Source organism: Taurulus bubalis (assembly GCF_910589615.1).
Source record: "Taurulus bubalis genome assembly, chromosome: 21".
In the NCBI taxonomy this organism is placed as follows: Eukaryota; Metazoa; Chordata; class Actinopteri; order Perciformes; family Cottidae; genus Taurulus; species Taurulus bubalis.
This window is the reverse complement of record NC_136609.1, coordinates 10,187,814-10,211,221: the sequence shown is the minus strand read 5'-3', so window position 1 is coordinate 10,211,221 and position 23,408 is coordinate 10,187,814. Positions and strand designations below refer to the sequence as shown.

The 23,408-nt window shown below is 44.2% G+C and overlaps 2 protein-coding genes across 2 annotated transcripts in view; one reads left to right on the top strand and one right to left on the bottom strand.

Moving 5' to 3' along the window:
• atp11a (ATPase phospholipid transporting 11A) overlaps nt 1-10,137 on the bottom strand; it is a gene marked incomplete at both ends in the record, with an annotated part of 30,366 nt that extends 20,229 nt beyond the window's left edge. The window contains one exon of the mRNA XM_079236860.1: nt 10,099-10,137. Within this exon, the coding sequence (XP_079092986.1) occupies nt 10,099-10,137 (39 nt within the window). The remainder of the gene's footprint in view (nt 1-10,098) is intronic.
• Nucleotides 10,138-12,129: 1,992 nt separating this feature from the next.
• On the top strand, nt 12,130-23,130 carry tubgcp3 (tubulin gamma complex component 3). The gene is made up of 23 exons (XM_079236859.1): nt 12,130-12,258; nt 13,251-13,358; nt 13,948-14,015; nt 14,191-14,268; nt 14,402-14,610; nt 15,252-15,412; nt 15,576-15,688; nt 16,687-16,812; nt 16,917-16,985; nt 17,085-17,217; nt 17,315-17,481; nt 18,312-18,422; nt 18,515-18,623; nt 19,171-19,360; nt 19,448-19,583; nt 19,664-19,732; nt 19,815-19,950; nt 20,107-20,195; nt 20,570-20,701; nt 20,802-20,942; nt 21,038-21,154; nt 21,248-21,342; nt 21,443-23,130. The coding sequence occupies exons 1-23, from the start codon at nt 12,183-12,185 to the stop codon at nt 21,507-21,509; spliced, it is 2,700 nt and encodes an 899-aa protein (XP_079092985.1). The 5' UTR covers nt 12,130-12,182; the 3' UTR covers nt 21,510-23,130.
• Nucleotides 23,131-23,408: the final 278 nt, after the last annotated feature.

The following is a 23,408-nucleotide window of genomic DNA, read 5'->3' as shown; positions in this document are numbered from 1 at the left end:
GAGCACTTGGTGAGCGCGATTCCTGCAGCATTTGCGTTTTTTTTTTTTAATTTCTCGTAGGCGCCGACGCACTTTCTTCAAGTTTAATCACGTCTGCAGAGCATGTCCGGAAACTCCACAACATCACTGCGGCGTCTCAGAGCTTTTAAAAAAAGCTTTAATCTCACCTCCGCACACCACTCCTACAGGAGCGACCCGGCCTGCTGAATCACTGCTCGCCCTCTTTGGCAAACTATTGAAACTGGGAGAGGAGCGACCTTTTGACCTTCTGTCAGCTATACAGAGAACTTCATTAGCCTGCTTTTCACAGAGCAGATCTCAGTAGGGAACAGAAACAAAGCGCCTGCGTCGCCACACTGCATGACTTCTAGCTCTAGATTCAACTTTTACCACTTGCACACAATTACAAATACTGGAGCGTTGTTCCTGTGGATAAGCATAGCCATTCTTAGCCATTCTTCGGATGTCAAGGGGGAATCAACTAGCTGTTCATACCCGCTTCATTGTGTCTGCTACTGAGCGCATGTGAGAGGGAGGGGCTGGAGGGGAGGGCTGCTGATGGTCACATGGTTCCCCCATGACTTCACCTAATGCTGCTTTCAGGTCACATGAGATGCATGTGCTGAAAGTACCAACGTGGAAGCTTTCAGTGCAGTAGGAAGTCAGTAAGTTCCCGTGTTGGAGCCCGTTATGAAGCTGAGGTGGACGGCACTTTTGAGTCTGGGCAATTATTTCTATGACACACAAATTCGGCACAACAGGAAGCCGTTTGCTCTTTGTGTGTCATTATTCAGCTAAATGCCAATGAACAGTCCGACTCAGACTCAGTTAAAAACTAATCACACGAACAAATCTTTGGACGTCCTCGTGAAAATTAATACCACCAATTCCAAACCTAATTAAAAAATAAGTGGTGAAGTAAATGGAGTATAAATGCATCTGGAACAAAGCGACTTCCCTCAGCAAGCTCTTTCATGCCTCTGTTGGTGCACCCGGGTCACACTAAGTGACTGCATTGATCTGTGGACACCCGGCTCGCTTTAAATAACGCCAACTCTGCTCCTGAACGGGCGGTAACACCACAACTTTAAATATCAAATATTTAATAGATACAGAAAACGATTTGGTCTGAATAATCACTTTTGTTATGTATCAATTAACTGAAAACAAATGATGTATGCACACTCAAGTAGTCTACAGTACAAAAAAAAGATGTTTCTTTCATATTTTGAATGTGTTTTTAACTGACTTGACTCACCCACAAAGCACTTATGGGAAGAAGCCGTAATGCATTCATATTATTGGGAACAACCTTCATTATGCGAGTCCGTTCTGTTCGTCAGGCTTTTCTATTTTCCTCGGTGTGACGTCCCATTAGCTGCTGGTGGAGCGGCGTGCACGTGTCTAGCATCCCTCTCATAGTGCTTTCACTTCCTGCTGGAAAGCAATGCTGCCTATTGTCTCCGAAGAGCTCGGAGACAAGTACCAGAATGCTTTTAATATTTTCAATCTTCCCCCGATGTGTTTATTTCCAAACTTTTCAAACGCCTCTGCTTCTCGTTAATGGGAGCACTTATCGGTCTTCCCAAATGTCTAATGTCTGTCCTGTGGGCACACGGCTGCTCAGTGGAACATTACACTGTTTGTGTTGCCGGTAATCATTAGCACACTTGACACAAACCCTGAAGAAATATATATATATATATATATATATATATATATATATATATATATATATATATATATATATATATATATATATATATAAATAAATAAAGGCTGTGTCTGCTGCATCTCAAATCACTATTTCCAATTTCCAGCTGCAAAAAAAATGGCATTCATCTTCAATTACTCCGCCTCTCATTTCTTGTTTATTCAATTAATTGATTATCCTTCAAGTGGCAGGAAGCTGTGAAACGTTTCTCATGCATTCCTCATTTTAATCCCACAGTGTGTGAAGTTCAAACTCGTCTTAATACAACAAGTGGAACAGGATTTATGGAAACTTGACAGCATTTTTGGGAGCGTGACTGGAGGCCTTTAAGGGAGACCATTAGTAGACCATGAGCTCTCTAGGTTAAAGCTATGCCACATCGGAGCAAGGTCAACCCAGAGTGCAGCCACACGAGGACTGAATGAAACCAAAAAGGTAAGGGGTGAGCCTCCCGGGCCTGATTATTCAGTCTGTTTGACCTTCCTCTGTTTCCATCTCCCTTTCACTGACTGGTTCAAACATCTCTCTCTCTCTCTCTCTCTCTCTCTCTCTCTCTCTCTCTCTTTGTTTCCACTCAGTTTGAATCAACTCTGAGATGCTGTTGCTCGATCATCAGTGTTTCCTAACAGGCTGTCAATAAGAGAAAAGTTTTTCTTTCCTCCTGAAGACCAAAACAAACAAAAGCACAAACTGACAAGCACTTTATTTTGAAACTTGACTACAGCTTTTACATTATAAGATTCAGTTAGTTGCCATTAAGCAATTAAATAATACTAAAACATTTTCCCTCCACATGCTGTCCCGATTATATTTGTTTGCTGGTCTGATCTGTTATATGCCGTTACATCTTTTGACACTTTAATTCTCTGCTTTTAGTTTATTCCCCTTCAGCCGAGTTCAGTTTCTCAGTCGAGCCTCGCTGCCCCTGGTTCTGTTCCCGGCGGCTCGCGGTCACATGTCCCCATGAATCCTGCTGCCCTTCGGTGTCACCTCGGGAGACCGACACAACTCAGCGTGTGAGCGGGTGCAGGAGAGGAGAAAATTACTAAGATGGTCAGTTTGTTCTTCATTATCTCCCCGACAACCGCGAGATGAACGGTCCCGACAGCGACGACACGCAGGCTGCGACTCGGTTTATTTTAATCCTCCAGTCCTGAAACTGCTTGGCAACGAGTGTGATTACACATCTCAGTGGGAGGGTGGAGATCACAGGACGAATCAGTGGGATGAGGGGAACCAAACGGCGTCATGTGGCCCTCGCGAGAGCGGTCACCTGACGAGGGCCAAGGAAATGGATCCCTAGAAGTGAGACCCTTAAAAGTTAAAAGAAGTGCAGCAGATAACTCCAGAAACACCTTTTATCGCCTGTGACTGGAGGATTTTATTAAGTGCACTCTGTGTCACACTGCTGCAGTTGAATTTACTGTGTGTGGATCTTTAAGACCACTTACAACTTCAGAGGGAATTTACTTTACAGCAACGAAAGTTCTGTAAGATGTTTAGAAAACAGTAAGCAACACACTGTTGCTGCAGAATATTTACTGCTTTAAAAGTAAGAGCAACAATGTCCATCAATCAGATGGACATTGCAGATTTAGTGCCTAATCCAACCTCACGGCACACGGTATAAAAAAAGGACAGCTGGGTTGCAAATTTAGCGGTGGCCTCTTTCGTTTGTGCCAATTACGCTCAAATATTAATGCGGCGATTATTTATTCATATTGAAATGCTACACAAAGCACATTTAAAAAGGATTCCGTGTTGTCATTTGGGTTCACTTTGTGTAACGCTGCACTCGACCATAGCTCCATTATATATATCGTTGGAGCATTTTTCTGCAGTTTCTGCCCCCAAATTTTTTGGGAGAGCCTTTGTTCTCATATCCATCACATACTGCAGAACACTGACAACGTTTCGACCCAAACTTCCAGATTGAATAACTGTAGTCTTGTCTAAGTGGAAACCTAGAATGAATACATCTATGAAGCTCGCTTCGGCTCCAACGTGACAACATGCCATCTCAATTCTAGAAGAGACGTTTCCAAGCGCAGTGGTCTGTGTGATCTCAGCATCAGATCACTTGGCGCTGCTCTGCTCGGGCAGCCTGACAGTGTGAGGGAGGATCTCAGTCGTCTACTTCACGGCGGCTGCCAAAGTGCATCGATAATGTTACAGAATAATCGATGTTGTTTCATGTGCGCGAGTTGTTCAGCTATGGGAATCACTCCAGCGCTCGGCAGCTTAGAACCGCATGCTATTCCCCGCCATGCATCATCTGCGCTTCCAGGAAATAATAAACACAGGTTTGTAGCTTGTCGCCTGGCAACAAATGCACATTCAGGAAGAGGATCTTTTATACGGTGTTGCACTGCAGCTCGCTGCAAAAGTGGCTTCACAAGTGCTCCCTTCGCATGCCATTGAAAAGCTTTTAACTCTGCCTCAGGAGCTCCCTATTCTGTAATAAAATCAGTTTAAAAACGCACTCAAATGTCAGTATTATTCAGAGAAAACTAAAGATAAGATACATGCAAACAAAGCCTGTGACTACATGTGGTCAGCTTTCCATTTTGCATGTATGTAAAGGATCTAAAAACATGTCTTTTTGCAGATGTTACAGAGAGGACAGCAGCCTCTTCAAAAGTGGAAAGAGGGTTGTTACACAGAAATAAACTGATTTACTTCCCTTCCTGCCTTTGAAAGCAGGACCTTTAATAAAGGCAGGGAAGCAAAGCTTGGAATGATCACAGTTTAACTTCACTTTTTGTTCAAATATGCATGTAACAAGACAATTTAAATCCAATTAGTCCATCCAACAGAACTAAAAGTAGTGCATTTGAAGTCCTGTATTAACCGATGTGGGTGCAGCACCTTCACAAGTATACAGTCTCATATCGGGATGAACACACACACACACACACTGCAGAGGCAGCACAAATACGAAACAAAGTCAGGGAGCTACGACTTCACCCCGGCGTCGATCCAACTGAAGCGTGAGGCGATGCCGTTGAACCTGAACCAGACGTTTGTCTGAACGCCAATCAGCTCCAAAGGCTGCACACTGGGTGTGTTCATCACAGACACAACACCAAAGTACCTCCACCAAATCAGCGACTCGCAACGGCTGTATTACGGACAGATCAAACCCCCTTAATGGGACTAATGGGGAGGAGGAAGTTAACCAGAAGCCATCAATTTCTTGCAAGTCGGGAAAAAGTGAATTCTGCTTCCTTTCCTGTGTGAACCTACAAACCAATAATCCAGATAATCCATAATGATGCTAGTGTCTCAAGACAAGAGTTGGGGCTGAAAGGAAGAGTGCATCGTCAGCATTTAGGAAGAGTGGGAGGGGGGGTACACTCTCCCTTCACCTCTCTCTCTCTGACATGAGGGCCGGGGGGAGTCGACCAGCCATCGCTCCCTCAGATAGGAGAACATTAAGGTGTACCTGCACCTCTCAGCACTTTCACCGGGCAACCCGGAGCAAAGTTATTATGATGACCCAAGTTCAAACAGCTCTCTCTTTCTTTCTGGATATGCCTCCATGCACCATTACCGCGGGGCTATCCATCATCTGTCCGCTGGTGCAATGGGCTGTAATACACCGTTAATGTTACCGCAATGACACCGAGACAACCCCTTAATGGAGCTCACGCTGCTCAGCCGGTACCGTTTTGGGCAAAGTGAGGAGGAGGTAACTGCTTTTAAGAAGCAGTAATACAGGAAGGTATGCATCAGCAGATTGGACGGTTTAAAAAGCAGCTTCAGAAAAGGGAAATACAAACAAAAGACACCAAATTAGCTGGATTCTTTTCTGACGTTTCTCTGATCTCAGCTTTTTCTTTTGAGTTCTCAAGTCAAATGAAAGGCTGGGAGCCTTATATAACAAGAATATATATTTCAAAAACATTTGAAATAACTACTATTTTGTTCCACCAACAGCCCAAAAAAAAGCTCTTACAATGGTATCAAACACATTTGATGTGCAAGTGTTATACATAATGATAATAAACAACACCTAAACATTATATATATTTACAGAATATGGGTTTATAGACGCAAATTAACATTGTATATACACTGTACTAAATGTAATTGAAAAGTGAAGCAGCAGCTAGTCAAGCGGTGAAACAATCCAAAGACCGAGTGGCTTAGATAGAGCAGTAAATCCTGCAGGTAAAGAGGTTAACTGTGTGGATTGTGGGCAGAATGGACGGCCAGGTGTTAAATGATTAGCAGGAGGCTGAGAGGAAACCTGCCACTGTTGGTACACACACACACACACACACACACACACACACGCATCAAACGCCACTATACCGCTTCACAACAATATTGATATCCTTCAAAATAAAACACCTTTTTTACTGAGTCCTGAGAAGGAACGTATACACACATCAAGTGAGACACATGCTACTTGAGTAGTATTGGGTTATTAGATCTCTATTATTAGAATGAAAGAAATTGTTCGTTGCAAGTTTATTTTGGTTGTTCTGTTGGACTCATATTTGATGACTGAGCTGTAATTCTGCATCAGAAGAGTTTCCATATGACAAAAATCCTTTCTGGATCAAAGTGCTGCCTGATTGTTTCCTTATTTGACTTTTACAACACATCATTGTTTGTAATACACTGTGGCTACTAATTAAACCTGTGCCACACACACACACACACACACACACACACACAGCAGCCTTGCTGTGCGATGACCCCATAAGAAGCTACACAGACGTCAGCCCACATTATCAGCCAGTCTGCTTATGAATTATTGACAGCCAGACAGAGCCGGGGAGTTCATATGATCTGCTGCCCTCTGCGTCACCCGCTACTACTGGATTCCACCTGCTCGCTTACCGGGAGCACGGCGGAGACAACCGTATGGTCACCGGTCCTCAACGGTTATTCCTGCCTCGCATGCTCAGGCCAGCTCACATGGGCCAATTAGAAAATGCAGCAGGTGGAAAATAGGCAGGAGGAGATAAGTGATAGCTGTAACAAGGATTAAGTGCGCGAGGGTATAGTGAACACCAGTAACCCTTTAATCCACTATGTGAAGGCAGGAAGTCAGACAGAGAGGCAGGAGACTCACTTCCTGTCCAGCAACACAGATTCCTGAGCAGCAGAGGAATGCTGCCCGGCTGCTCGTGACTCACAGACATGATCTAGTCTGGTTCAGTCACGGCTGCAAGCTACACTGCAACTGTTAATTATGCATTATTAAATAATTAATTGAGATTAAGATACGATTACCTTCTAACCATCTAGATTTCCTCCTCTTTTATATTTACAATTGAACATAATACACATGCAAGAATTGCAACTTGGGCAAAAAAAGGTTAAAAAATCCTTTTTAACAAGCAGTGAACAGATTAGCACATTTATTTTTTAGAAAGTGTGAACAAACAACATCTTGTTAGGCACATGGGCAACCATCAGGAAACTAGTAACACCGCAGTTGTGCAGTATTGTTTTGAAAGGAGCCGGTATGTGTGTCAAAGTGATGAGTTGGTTTCCTCTTTCTAAAATAAATAGGTCGCTAGTGGAGAGCAACTAAAGAGGGGAAAGAGACGGACGCTTGGTTTGTCACATGAAAAAATCAAATGAGATGAAGAAAAAAAGCAAAGAAACAAGCTATTTATTATGATTGAAGATAACAAATACATAAGCTTGATACAAAAAGGACTCAGATATTTGAAGGAAATGGTGATATGGGGAGAAAAGCAAGAACAAGACCACTTTGTCTATAATTCAGCAAGATAAATTGTACTTTAAAAAACCTCCAGAGCCTAAAAGTACCCAGAGAAGAGCAGAAGACAGCGAGTGAGTACAGTACAAGTACACCGGGTCTCAGCGCTCCTACGTCACTGTGATTACATTTAGTTCCCGCTCAGCCCGGAGAGCAGCGACAGCCACAACCATTACGACTCCTTACACTCTCAGATAGCCGGGGGCTTGCGCAACATCCTCCGCCTTCTCCCTCCATCGGAGACACAAAGTAACCCGGCGACAGTTCATGAGAGTTATGAGTTCATCAAAACATCAGGTGAATTAAAGAATGCTTTCATATCTGAGATTAAATGCATATTTTTAAAAAAAAGAAAAAAGGTGAGGGTCTGGGGCTGCAACTAAGAAGTTTCTTCACTGCGATTAATCCGCTCATCATCGCCTTGATTGATAGATTTTGCTTGGAAAATAACGTCAAAGATGAATCGATTGTCAAATAATTCCCCTCGTAATTTAATAATAATTTATTAATGGACGAATCGTTTCAGCTCTGTGTGTCTCTGTAAACATTTGTGTACCTCCTGCACACTGACATGACGAGGATGAAACTTTCTAAACAGATAAAAACACTGAAGCGCACTGGGTCCACTCTGATTGTTTGACAGCGATGTGTGCATTGGATACGGATTTATTAATACAATATACTGCTTTTAGTCTGTTAAGTGTTCATTTCTTGTGAAATCACCTGGAAACGCATCACCGCAGGACATGTGGACGATGTGAATCACAGCATCTCTTCGCCTGTTTACTGATAAAAGATCAAATCTCGACATGCTCAAAGCGACAAGTGATGCCGTTTTAAAATCAGCTGCATCAAACAAACTCTCGTCACGGGCCGTTTTCCATTTTTGTTCTCGTGAAGAAAAATAACTTCGATGAGCTTTGGAGCAGAGCAAATGGAGACATCATGCCTTTAAATAAAGAATGCATCTCTAATCGGCTTCATTTTCAGATGCGGTCACCTGAACCCTCCATCACAACGCTGTCTCCTGTTATTGACCCACATTTCATAAAGTACTGGTATTGACAACCAGATAAATGTTCCTAAGCCTCATCTTAAGCATTCAGCGGTCCCTCTGCATCCGGGTTGTTGTTGTTTTTTCTGCAGCGGCGGTGCAATCACTTTAACCCAAACCCATTTGTCTAAAGCAGTTATCCAGATCAATTACAGCAGCAGACCTCATCAGCATCCCACATCCTCCCGGTCACCGGCATGTTTCTTACGATAAGGCTCCATTTCGCCCTCCACGCGGCGGGGATTTCATCTAATCAGCCATTTGCAACAGTTGGGAGACTGCGTCTGAGCCCCGGCTGAGCGTGGAGCCGGGGCTCAGACCTCCTGCGAGCGGTTTGCTCCGTTTGGATTACTGTCGAACACATTACACATTACCGCGGAGCCTAATGCAACTCTTATGGGCCGGCTGCTCCACTGCCGAGTATCGATCGGACCAGAAGGGAGAAAAGAACTGGATTACATAATTCATGTTTCCATTTGTAGTCTTTTCAACTGGGAGAAGAAGCGCAAAGAATATGAGTTCAACAAATCTCCAACAAAGTCATTTTATCTGATGCTAAACCAGTTTGAGTGCAGATATTGTAAACATAGACACAAAGTGATTTGTTTACTCAAAAAGTTATTTTGGAAATGTAAAAACAGGTCTGCAAATCCAAATATGCAAACACATACTTTTTTTTTTAAACAGTGAATACATTATAATGTATTTGAAAGTTGTCAACATTAGGAAGATGTTCACACACGCCTTCATCAAGGATTTGTAAATATTAGTAATGTATTCACAGATATTTGTGGAGTTTGTTTGTGTATTTGCAGATCTGTTTTATAGTTGTGAAATGTGGGGAGGTATGTGTGTTTACAGACGACACATTTCGACACAGATTAATCTGTTCACACAAATATTATTGAGACAAATCCTCCCCCACACGATTTCACCTTCCATTCCATAATTTGATAATTGCTGTTTGTCTGCGTCTCTTTGCATGTTCTGTCATGAGAAGCCTGCCTCACAACCCGATAACTCCTCCTCTCATTTATCTGAGCTCCATTCTGATTTGTTTTGCTGAATCCGGGTGTTTGAACATGACGTGCTACAATATTTGAATGAATATCTGCAGATGCCAAATAATAATTGGGAATATTTACGTGTGGAAAATCTCCTTTAAATATCTGACGTGTTAACAGCAGATCCTTGGTGATCAACAAACCCCCAAATAGCACTTCTAAGAATATTTTAATAGTTTTACAACACACCAAGGTGAATGTTAGGACGATTGGAAAATACGTAATCCACTATAAAACAAATAAAAACATCAATAAAGAATATCTGGACGGGGTTTTGAGTCCTGGTGAATTGCTAACTTCAAACTGATGTTTATGTGTAAATAAACATTTCAAAACACAACACAAATGATTCATATAGAAGGTGTTTTGTAGCGTCAGTTTCCCAACGAGATTATTTCCACTCCCTTTCTGAGTGTAACTTAATCAGGATGAGTCGCTGCTCTGTAGGAATTTGAAACCAATTGTAAAACAAAATAAAAAATAAAAATGTAAATCTGAGAGTACACGCGTAATAACAACTCACAAATCTGCTGATGAGGTTCCGAAGAGTGCTGAAGTCCATCCCCATCCTGTCCCTCTTTCCTCTCCGGACACTTCTTCTCCTGTTTCTTTCTTTCCCAAAGGTGACTTTACTGGAGTTGGTGCTAACTTCTCTTTAATTCTCCTCCTTTGTCCATGACTTTTTACTCCCTTCTCTTCTTCCTGGATACAAAAAAAAAGAAAAAAATAGAAGAACAAAAAAAAAGGGCTCGGTCCGACAAAAGCTGCTGCAAACAAATGTAAAGCTGAACTCACCTCCGGGGACTGAGAGGCTTTATAGAGGCGGGAGGAGCGTGCTGCTGCAGGCAGAGAGGCTGCTGCTCCTCTGACACCGGGAGGAAACACGAGTCACCGTCTCTTCCTCTCAGCCTCTGCGCGTGTACTAATAATCTGCTTGTCTCGCGCCGCGGCCAAAGAAGCTTTTCTCTCACTACGTCACGAGGAACCAGGTGGTGGCGCTGGCTCTAGGTGAGCGCATGCGCACTCTAGTGTTTGTTTTGTTTTTGTGCGTAATTGATTCAATGTTTCAGGTAATTGATGTGTTTGCTTCTGGCTGGTGCACCAAAGACAACATTGAAAATGACTTTAATTAAACTGATCAAAATGCGTGGACAGTGCATAATATTTACAGTGTGTGTGTGTGTGTGTGTGTGTGTGTGTGTGTGTGTGTGTGCGTGTGTGTGTGTGTGTGTGTGTGTGTGTGCGTGTGTGTGTGTGTGCGTGTGTGTGTGTGTGTTGTCCAGATGTGGGCACCCCACTGGTGCTGTCCACCCAGACGGTGCTGAAATCATTCAAAAGAAATCTCATGCAATCTGTCTTTTTTTCTACATGAATATGTTCCTATTAAAACATTTGAACTATTGTGTGGCTACTTTTTCATTAGATATATTCAACAAGTCCAAGTCTTAAGTAGGTAACTGCAAATTGGCACAGTTAACATAATATTTTCAGATATATTGTATGAATTATTGACGAAAAGATAATATGTAAAATAATGAATGCATCAGTTTGTAAACGTTGATTGTTTCGGGGAGGTCAGACGGGTCAGAACTACAAATCACGGTGCTTTGTTTCCGGGGGGGAATGTTTTCATCCATTTGTCCAGCCTCTGTTTCCTGGAGACGCTTTTCGGCGGGTTCTGCTGGAACACCAGCGTCAAAGTTTCTATGACTACAACGACTATATCCGGTTGGATCCTTCAAAATAAGATAAACGATACACTTGTGTCACCTACAGTACAGAGTAATTATAAATAGATTGAATATACATTCAGTTCTTTATTGTGGTTTTAAAAAAATGTTTTTTTAATATTAATTATTTTTTAAGGTCAATTTTAAATTGACATGATGTCATTGTTCCAATATATATATATATATATATATATATATATATATATATATATATATATATATATATATATATATATATATATATATATATATATATATATATACAACCATGTTCAAACTACATTTAAGTGCATTAATTAATATGCTGTATTTTTTAATCTAGTTCTGTCTTATTTCTGTTTCTCTCTCTGCCCGTGGCTTTTGGCAGTATTAATTGGACAATAATCAGACAATAATCAGAATGAATGAATATTCAGCTCATGTGTTGTGTAATCCCCATTACATATACTCATATATATATATATATATATATATATATATATATATATATATATATATATATTCATATTTGTGATTCTTTCAGTAGTAATTTGTGAGTAAAAAATAAAATAAAGAAATGTAATAACTATTATAATAATTATCAGATATACATTATAGAGATTATGATATCATTTAGCTGTAATCATTGACTACCTGGTACTATAATTATTATATTGTATAATATATTATTCTATTATAATACTACGAGCAAACCGAGTGAGAAGTGATATGCTCTTATTCTGAAGGAAGTGCGCCGCTCGCTGTGGTCATATTCTTCCCGGCTTCATTCGACTTGTCAAGATGGCGCTGTTCGTAGTGGGAGACCTGAGTTAGTTCAGATTAGTCACTGCCATTTATTCAGTTATTGGGCTACAAACACAACATCAGCCACGACAGCATGGCGACCTTGGATCAAAAATCTCCCAACGTGCTCCTCCAGAGCCTCTGCTGCAGAATCACGGGGAAAAGCGAAGGTACGCCCGTTAACGTTGAGGCTCGCGGGCTCTGCGGTTGTCCAGGAAACGCCATTCAAAATCTCACTTAGAAAATCCGCTTTTTGTCGTTTCTCCTCCCAGTTTTACTCCTCCGCGTTTTACACCCAATATAAAGTAATCGGCTGAGTCGTTATCGTCTCCTGGAAAATTCGGCGTATCATTTACACACTTAACAATTCATATTTTGATGATAATCCAAACTTTTCACACCGCTGGCGCCAGACGAACCGCCTGTGTTTCAGTGACGTAAAGTAGTAAAAAACGGTGTAAATTCTGCTGAAATTCCAGCTGCGTGTTCTTTTGGACATATGCCGAATTCTAGAGAGCATATTATGAATGTGTTGACCGCCTTGCAATAAAGCAAGCACGCACTTATTTATCAAACTGATTTAAAAATAGAGAAGCATCAATTTTTGGTATCACTTTAGCTGCTGGACGGCGTTAGCGAGGCTAGGTCCCCCGTAGCTGTCAGTCAACGGGCTTGGCTCCACAGTGCACACTCGCTGTCACTGCAACACACTGTTAGCTTTAATTTAATAACGTGGGAAGTTGTTTACTGAAGCTTGTGATGCCCAGCACTGTGTGCACGGTTATGGGATGCACTGGCTAGCTGCAGGCCTCCATCCGGTGCATGCATGCAGCTCAGGGTTTGCACGATTGATCAGAGATAACATAAACATATCTTTGTGTTCACATCCTAGCTTTGTTTTTCTCCAGTCTCTGCAACGCGGTTGCATCTTTCACTTCACAATCAGAGACGCCACAGCTGTGCAGTGTGTCCATGTTGGGAGAAATGTTGGCTCTGATATCACAAATACAAAGAAATAGCTCATTCACACCAGTGTCCTAGTATCTGAGACTAAAGTAGTATACTCTGCACCAGCTGTCAGTCATTTCTACTTTACTTCAAAGTGCTGCTTGCTTGCTTTGACCTTTTTATTAATGACCTGTTGTTGTTGTTATTCCTCCAGCTGAAGTGGCTCACCAGTTCCAGTATGCGGTGCGAGTCATCGGCAGTAACTACGCCCCCACCATTGAGCGGGATGAGTTCCTGGTGTCTGAGAAGATCAAGAAAGAACGTGAGTGCCTTCTGCTCTAATATTGTCCCCCAGTGACCACACATTCATACTCGCTGTTACATGAACACTGCAGCGTCTTATTCCATTTAATCCGTGGGACATGTTTCCTAATCCGCCGAGCGACTCGGCACGTCTCTGTTGCCGTCAGGTGGTTTGCAGATGAGCTCCCTATTTGCACTTTGCCTTTTTATGTTGGAGCCACGCCACAAGAAAAGTCTAAACTCTTTATTGCGCCTGAAAGAAAAATCCCAGTGGACTTTCATAGTAGTCGAGAGAGATGGCATTAGTGGGAAAACATTGATCTCCGCTAAGAAACTGAAATAGCGCAGCACTGATCCGAATGTTTATTTATTCCAGGTCTGCAGGCGGATTTATGGGAATTTTGTTAAATATTTTGTTTGGGCGTTATGGAGTTTCCGTTGTCATCTGTAAATTGTCAAACTTAAAAAAAGGTATTTTCCCATTCACAGAATGCACAGACGGACTTCATGTTCCTCACCAGTTAATTTCCTCTCACGCTGTGGTTTGAGTTCAGATCCCAGTAGGCTTGTTGCGGGTCGGTTTGGTTCATCTCTTTGTCTCGTTGCAGTGCTGAAGCAGAGGAGAGAAGCCGACGCTGCTCTCTTCTCAGAGCTGCATCGAAAGCTTCAGACGCAGGTTGGTGTTTCTGGTTAATGAAGGGACAATTGCTCTGATGCAGCATATTTACTGAACTCCGATTAGGGCTTTCGTTTGAAAATAAATTGTAGCATTGATCATAACATTTACATATTATATTAGGATATTGTAGTGCTTTGATATTTACCCAACAGATTCTGATTTTGTTTGACAGAGTGTTCTGAAGCATCGCTGGTCGGTTCTCTACTTGCTGCTCAGCCTCTCTGAAGACCCCCGCAAACCATCCGGCAGGGTGAGACACACACACACGCACACACACACTGTTCTTCCGTATTAAGTACTTGAATCTGATGACGATAATAAACGTATAATAATAATAAAGCACGTGGTTGTGACTGACTTGATTCGCTCCCCGTCCTTCTCAGGTGGGAAACTATGGAGCCCTCTTTGCCCAGGCGCTCCCGAGGGACGCCCACTCCACGCCCTTCTACTGCACCCGGCCCCAGAGCCTGGCCCTGGGCTACGGGGACCGGAGCGCCGGTCTGTCAGCCAGCGTGGGGACCAGCGGCATCTCCAGTCTGGGGGTCTACACTCTGAACGGGCCCACGGCCACGCCGCAGTCACTGCTGGCCAGGTGAGCATCCTCGCTCCTCGAAGACGCCAACAAGAGGCCAAGGTCGTCTTTCTAGTTAATGAGTTACACCTTCGTAACTGATTCACACTCGTCAGCTGTGTTTATACAGATTCACCCTCTGGAGAGAAGAGAGTTATTTATCCGACGCTCGTCCTGTAAAAGCACTCAGCGCTAGATAGAGGAGGCATCAATTAGCGCCAGAAAACACACTTGCCTCCCAGTCCGACCTCTTGGAAAATCTGTTTTATGAGGCATCGGAAAGCCATTTCATTCCATTCATCCTTTTTAATAATGCACGAGTCCTTTAGTTACAAAGGACCGTGAAGCTCTCGCCGGGCTCACCTTTTCAGTCACGAAAGGGCAAATCCTCACTCCTCACATAAAACAAGGTCTCGTGGGATTGAAATGTATTTCACACTCCAGAAAACACAAAGTACCAGTGCGTCAATTACACAAAGATTGTTTTATCTGCTGTTCCGAGTGCTTCATTCAAGAAAAGACCTTTTTTAAATGCATGCTAAGGCTTCTACTGCATTTCTGTGGGAGCACCAAATTCAGAGCAAAATCCAGATCATATCCAGATGTTATTGAAAGGACAAACGTCAGACTCTCAGTCTTGAGTGTATCTGTGTGTGTTTCAGTCAAGCCTCTCAGTCTGCAGCAGGCGGCCAGCCTCTGGGCTCTCGGCTGGCCTGGGCTCTTCCCGTGAGCTGCTCCTCCTCCTCCGCTCTGGCCGCGCTCGCCACGCGACCGGCCCTCGGACCGCCGGTCCCCTCCCGAGCGATCCGCCCTCGGCCAGACGGTGAGGGACATGTATGAACCCAGGGTGACGGCTAGACCGGAACATGAATATGTTGTGGTTTGTCTGAACTGCATTTAAGGCCCCAAAAAAGTCCATATAGGTTTATAGTCATAACTGACTGTGTTCCTAGTGCATCGTAACTTCTGTCCTCTCCTCTTGTCAGGGGAGGTGAGCGAGGCGGCGCTGGTGCGGGACATCCTCTACGTCTTCCAGGGAATCGATGGCAAGTTCATCAAGATGAGCGGCCAGGAGAACTGCTACAAAATAGACAGCAAGGTACGTGAATCCGGCCCCGTAAAGCTTTTAATAGACCACTCGGTGGACGGTCAACCCAGAGTCACCTCTCAGTGCAGTGCAGTTCAGGTCATCATCATCATCATCATCATCATCACCACCTCAGAGCAACTGGTGGTGGCTGTTTTCTTTTCATTTTTTTACATGAAAACAAGCTGTATGTTGTCTTCTTTTGGGGATAATTTGTTTCCGTATTGGACAGGTTTTCCCCCACTATGCAGAGTACAGTAGAAAACATGAAGACTGCCGTTGTTGATTGGACATCAAAAGAATTATTCAACAGATCAATATGAAGCTCTTTGGCTCCGGGCCACATCGACCTCTCTTTTGTTTTTTATCCCCCTTTCATTTTCCTCTCTCGTGTTATCGATGGGAAGGCCTTCGGTTGAAACCTGTCCCATATCATCTGTGGTGCTAAACTTAGACTGGTGTTTAATCTGCTGTCACCGTCCTGATGGACACGGAGCCACTGAGGCCAAGGATGGAGATGTTTTGGACTACTCTGTTTCCACTTAACTTCCCCTTTTGTAAAGCTCTCAGGATAAGAGGTTCTGTTAAACGGATACAAAATTAATGCGTCTTTTAAATGTGAAATCTTACTCAGCCGGAAAACAAATCTGTTACAAGGCGGCCAGACAAGTGATTGCGGCTATTATGTTATAAATCTGTCAGAGCTTTCACAATGAAATTTGTGACGGACGATGCTTGCTTTAAGTGTAGTTACATTTTTGTCTGCCTATCTAGTCGATGCCATTCCGGTGTGTAGTACTCTAAATGCTGCGAGCACGGACGCAAAACACAAAGCTGCTTTACTGTAAAAATATACACATTTTAATGCAGGTTTATTGCACCCAAAATGTGTATTACACAGCTGTATTGTTGCCTAAGGAATATAATCATTTATATCTTTTTGTAGACACAAACAATCATCATATAATATCCGTCCTGTTATATGTGTAATGTGTGGTCTGCCCCACCAGGTGGTGCTGTGCAAGTCCCTGAGAGACACCAGCAGCCGACTGGCCGAGCTCGGCTGGCTCCACAACAAAGTCAGGAAGTACACCGACGTCAGGAGCCTGGACCGGGCCTTCGGACTGGTCGGACAGGTGTGTCTGCGTTTTACCTCGCGCTCGTTCTTTCTCCATCTGATCCACCGCTGACGCGCATCTTTCCGTCTCCGTGTCCTCCTCTCTTCTTCTCCCCCCTACAGAGTTTCTGTGCCGCCCTCCACCAGGAGCTGAAGGAGTACTACAGGCTGCTGTCTGTCCTCCACTCCCAGGTACGCGGATCAAACCGCCCCTGGCAGATTAGGAGATGGGCAATATAATAGAAACGCTGGTGGATAAGTAAACTGCTATAATGTGTGTGTGTGATTTAGTTGCAGGTGGAGGACGAGCAGGGTGTGATCGTGTGCACCGAGAGCAGCCTGACTCTCAGAAGGCTCCTGGTCTGGATGTACGACCCCAAAGTCCGACTCAAAACGCTGGCCGCTCTCGTCGACTTCTGCCAGGGTTGGTTGGTTTTGTATAGTGAAGGTTGACACGCTGTGTTTACTGCAGTATTTGAGTATTGCAGAGTGATTCATTCAGTCCATCTGTGTGCGTTCAGGTCGGAAAGGAGGCGAGCTGGCCTCCGCCGTCCACTCTTACGGGAAAACGGGAGACCCCCAGATGAGAGCGTTGGTTCAGCACATCCTCAGCCTGGTGTCGCACCCCATCCTCAACTTCCTGTACAGGTGGATCTACGACGGAGAGCTAGAAGACACCTACCACGAGGTACGCACTGGATGTTTTTTTACACCAAAATGTGGTGTCCGAAGCTTAATGAGAGAGATGCATCCTGCTTCCCGGAGGTCCAGCAGGAATTTACTGGTCATTGTTCCGTTCAGCTGCTCTGACGTTTGACCCCAGAGAGAAAGAACATTACAGGGCGGGTGAGGGGAGGGGAGGGGGGGCAGCTTCTTCAATGAGGACGGATGAGAGGAGTGTAATGGAGAGCCAGGTGATGGATGCTTCTCCTTTCTTTCCCCCTGCGGCTCTTTCGCCTTCTTTTTCACACACACACACACACACACACACACACACACACAGTATTTATGTGTCCAGCATTAACCATTAGTCATCACTGGACTCTGGTCTTAAGTGCTATGTTGAGGAAGACTGAGACAAAGTTATTACACCTTTCAGAAGGGAGATTACCCTGTAGATCACACACACACACACACACAGTGTCTGTTAAAGTACGTGCCATAAATAACACCTGTAATTATGGAGTAAATACGAGAGGTTTTAAGTTGCACCATGAGACACAAATTAATGCATGTTTAAAATATTTCTTTGTAGCACACGAGGAGTCGGGTTATGCGATGACGGATCTAATTTGTGCGACTTTTTTTTTCTTCTCCTGAAAGATATTAGCCATTTAAATATCAGAAACCATTTACTAAACGAAGCGTGTCATGACTCGATGTAGTTGGTGCACATCATTAACAGCTCGTGGTTTTTTTACTTCACTCTCGTCAAAGGTTTCATGAGGATTCTCTCAGTTTGAGGTTTTTGTCGTCCGTGTGATCAATCCTAAAGTATGTGATCATCCTTTTGTGTAGTTCTTTGTAGCATCAGATCCTAACGTGAAGACGGATCGCCTTTGGCACGACAAATACTCCCTCAGGAAGTCAATGATCCCCTCGTTCATCACCATGGACCAGGCCCGCAAGGTAAACACACACACACACACACACGTCTCTCCACATCCATCCAAGACCGCTCCCCTGAAGTCCCATGAACGTATTATCTCTGTCCTCTCCAGGTTCTGCTCATCGGTAAATCCATCAACTTCCTGCATCAGGTCTGTCACGACAGAACACCGCCGAGCAAAATCACGCCGGCCTCCACGTCTGCAGACACGCCCAAAGATGGTGAGAGACTCACTTTCTCTCTTGTTTACGGCGGGAAAAAAGATTTCTCAGCGTGTTTCTGGGTATAATTAGGACTGAAATAGCTTGCGTTAGTTCAAAGCAACATGCTGAATATGTAAACGCTGATGGTATTTCTGGCTTCATTGGAACTCTGTTTGGTTTCTTAACTGCGTCGCTGACCAATAAGACGCCTGTCCTTTTTGTTTTGTCCTCGTATCGATATAGTTATATTGATGTCGGCTACTGGACACTGATCGATGCTCTTACCGCTGGCCTTGTGCTGCTCTTTCGACTATGAAGAGGAAAGAGGCATACTTAGCTGCGTTTTATTGATTCAGTCTGAAGGACTTCATCTGACCATTTTGATCTGCAGCTTTTACTGTATCCGCTGAAGGACATCGCGCTCTCCTCATCGTCCAACAGCGGCGGTCTAATAGCCAGAGGATGCTTTCAGACTGGACCCCAAAATGTGTCACTAGAAACTAGAAACGGCAAACTAATAATCGGCCCAAAAAATGAAAAAGTACCGTTTGATGTTTCCTCCCAGCTGCAGAGCTGCTGTCAGACCTGGAGGGGGCGTTTCAGGAGAAGATCGACGCCGCCTACTTTGACACCAGTAAATACCTGCTGGACGTTCTCAACCGTAACTACCTGCTGCTGGAGCACCTGCAGGCCATGAGGAGATACCTGCTGCTGGGCCAGGGAGACTTCATCAGACACCTCATGGACCTGCTAAAGTTAGCAACACACACACACACGCGCGTCGAATACATCCTGAGCTGCTACTTTGTGTGTCTAAATCATCTCATTTTCTTTTGTCCCAGGCCGGAGTTGGTGCGTCCTGCCACCACGTTGTATCAACACAACCTGACTGGCATCCTGGAGACGGCCGTCAGAGCAACAAACGCCCAGTACGACAATGCAGAGATCCTCAAGAGGCTGGATGTCCGCCTGCTCGAGGTGTGGGAGTGTGAGTGTGTGTGTGTCTGACTTCATTATGTCCCTATTCTTTTTGACATCTGTCCTTTTTTTGCCTCCAGGTGTCTCCTGGTGACACAGGCTGGGATGTGTTCAGTCTGGACTACCACGTTGATGGGCCCATTGCTACGGTAAAACACACACACTTCCCAACATATTGTCCATGTATCGCCGCTGCTATTGTGTATTTATATATGTGTGTGTGTGTTTCAGGTGTTTACAAGGGAGTGTATGGGCCACTACCTGCGTGTGTTCAATTTCCTGTGGCGGGCCAAGAGGATGGAGTACACGCTGACTGACATCTGGAAGGGGCAGATGTGTAATGCCAAGCTGCTCAAAACCATGCCTGGTACATAAACACACACACAAGAAGATGTTCAGATGAGGATTTTTGTAGTGAGAACATTGACAGTAGTATTCTCTTAAATATGTGTGTTTGTCATTTCCAAGCTTGTCTTTTCTGTGTTTGTTTTTTTTACCTGCCTTCTTGCTTTCTACCCTCCAGAGTTGAACGGCGTGCTGCATCAGTGTCACATCCTGGCCTCTGAGATGGTCCACTTCATCCACCAAATGCAGTACTACATCACCTTTGAGGTCAGACCATTAGCAGCGCCGGCTGTAAAACACGAGTTAAAAAAAAAAGTAGTAATTGCAGCGGGAGGCGATCTGCTGCGTCTGTTAAAGGCGACGCTGAATGAAAGTGATTCACAGGATCAAAGTAGCCTGGAGGTTAGTGAGGTTCCCTCAAATAGAGAAGGCTGCTGGTTAAAATCCAAACCAGTGAAAATCAAGTCGGACTGAAGCGGTTGTTATAGATGGAAAAACAGTCCTTTAGCTAATTTAACTGCAGCTTTTACTGTAAGATTTCTCCGTCCTTTCCAAGAACCGCATTGACCTTGGACAGGGAGGCGCCACCATCGCATCTGATTTTTATTAAAAGGGCAACTTCGTTCCCGGGGTTTGCGTAGGTGCTGGAGTGCTCCTGGGACGAGCTGTGGAACCGAGTGCAGCAGGCGCAGGACCTCGACCACATCATCGCCGCCCACGACATGTTCCTCGACAGCGTTATCTCAAGATGCCTGCTGGACAACAACAGCAGGGTAACACACACACGCATTCTGAAAGATATTCTCTTTTATTGCTCTGCCTCCTCTTTCCCTCACACACTTCCTTGAGCTCTGCTTCTATCTGTCCACCCAGTCTCTTTTGAACCAGCTGAGGGCCATATTTGACCAGATCATCGAGTTTCAGAGCGCCCAGGACTCCCTCTACCGCTCGGCGCTGGAGGAGCTCGCCCTGCGGCTGCAGTTTGAGGAGAAGAAGCAACAGCGGGAGGAGGAGGTAGGGGGTCTTCTGGGTTACAGATGAGCTGGATACAGACAGAAAAAGGAACATATTGGTATTTAAAGTGACACCGTCCTTGTCTGCGAATTCAGGGTCAGTGGGGAGTGACGGCCGAACAGGAAGCAGAAGAGAAGAGGAGGATTCAGGAGTTCCAGGAAACCATACCAAAGATGCGCTCCCAGCTCCGCATCCTCACCCACTTCTACCAGGTACCAGCCTGAGCCTCCTCCAGGAGCAGCTGTCCATCTTAAAGCCAATCGGCCGTTTTCTCCTTCTCACACACCCGCCTCTCCCTCCTTCAGAGCATCGTGCAGCAGTTCCTGGTGTTGCTGATGACCAGTGCGGATGAGAGTCTGCGGTTCCTCAGCTTCAGACTGGACTTCAACGAGCACTACAAGTGAGAACAGGATGCAAAACAAATATAACTACAATAAACATCAGAGGTCTCTTTGTTGTACAACAATTTGCTTTAAATTCAACTTTTCCTTCGTCTTCAGGGCCAGAGAGCCGAGGCTGCGGGCGTCACTCGGCACCAACCGAGGGCGACGGCCGTCCAATATCTGACGACGCGACGATGGCATCAACAAGCGAGGCTTCCAGTCATTGGAGCGTTGGGGATGACATCACAAGGGACGGTGCCGGCAAGCTGACTTTGAAGCGCCTCGCGTCGAGATGATGTCATGCCTTGGAGGAGCGACCCCCCCCCCGGCCACTGCGGTCGCCAAGTGATGACATCACAGCGGACGGATCCCTGCGTGGGAGTCCAGAATATTCAAACTTTTTCAGGAGCTCGCCGTGACACGCGCCGTTAAACGGACTGCTGGGAATTCTGAAAACGAGAGGTGAATTTGGGGAAACGGAGCGTGAGGAGGTCAGACTGAGCTCCCCGAGTCACACAGGGCCACCTTACATGGCATGCCTTATTAATGAGAAAAAAAACAAAAAGCGTTTGTCTCGGCGTGGTTGCCAAATCTAGTCCCAAACACACATAATGTATGTACAGAGTTTATGCAAAAATGTATGTATGTGTATATAGTATGCGTCTTTACACGTCAGCTGTGGCTTTGCATCTTCTCACTAGGGTTCAACCGATATGGGTCTGATATTGATATTTTTTCAATTTTTGTATTTGTAGCCGCTCTTAAAATGAAAAAGATTTGAGCACTTTTTAGTACAATTCTTCCTCGAGACGCAGTGTTTCCGCGATGGGATTCGCTCTCTGTGAAACACGTGCAGCCTTCACAGGATGTCTTCAGCATATTGAATCCTCGGTCTAACCCTAGATCTCCACTCTCCTGCTTAACATCCAGGTTTTCGGTTTTTATTTGAGCGTGTCGGGTCAGCTGTCCAATCACAATCACACAGAGGATTTGCATCACGCACACCACCGACGGACAATTCTGCTTCCATTGACATCATGGTCTAGAAGTGCGGTTTCTCTGCTTGTGTACTTCTGTCTGTCCGAGAGATGGATGCTGTCAAAGAAACAATCCTCACAACAACCACAACAACCTCACTCTTCTCATATACATAAACAATAGGAACGATATAAAGTTTCTTTCAAATGTGTAAATATCCTGACATAAAAGTCCATATTTAAAGAAGTTAATGGTTATAAATGTCGACTTGGGCGGTTTATTTTCTGAAAACCGGTATATTCTGACATTGTAAAGCAGAAATCAAGAGTGTTGTTAGTCGTGTTATGTGAGGTTTGCTCCATAGTGAGATGAAGATGCTGTGGTTCAATATAGTGGATCAGCTCCCCAAACGGATCACTTTTTATTAATTGGACATATTCGCTGGTAGAAGACAGTCAAATGCTTTTTTGCTGTTTTAAAAAAAAAAAAAAAAAAGCAAAATGTTTGAGATTGAAACGTCAAGTAGCGTTTTAATCACCCAGTTATACAATCATATGAACATTGATCTCGCATGTAGGACACATTTCTAAAAGCCAAAAGGTCAAAACCACACATGCATTGTTTAAAGGACATGGTTAATGTAGTATAAGAGATTACAAGGAGGATCTGGACCACGACTTTCAAGTTTTATCGTCAGTGAAACTAACCGATGCTGCACCAGTGAGCTGCTCTCTGGCGGTGAGTTCCTTCATAAATATGAATTTGAATGAAACACCAAACTGAACCTGGGTCAGCACTCCTGCACCGTCTATCCCCTCCATTGTATAGCACATAATGTATAGAATACAGGGAAACAAACCACCCTGTTCCTCTTTAATAAAATGTTTTTTATTCATGTGTGTCCTGTCTGACCTTTTTCCCATGATGCTGAGCGGCTCGGCCTCTGAGTTCACAGGAATGGGCTTGAACTTACTGCCACCTACGGGCCAGACATCAGAGAAGATGGTTGGTCAAGTCGAGTTTAAATTAACAGTTACAATATAGAATATAATTTGTTTCCTCATCGGAGCTGTAAGATTCTCCACCAAAGCTTAAAACACCTTTA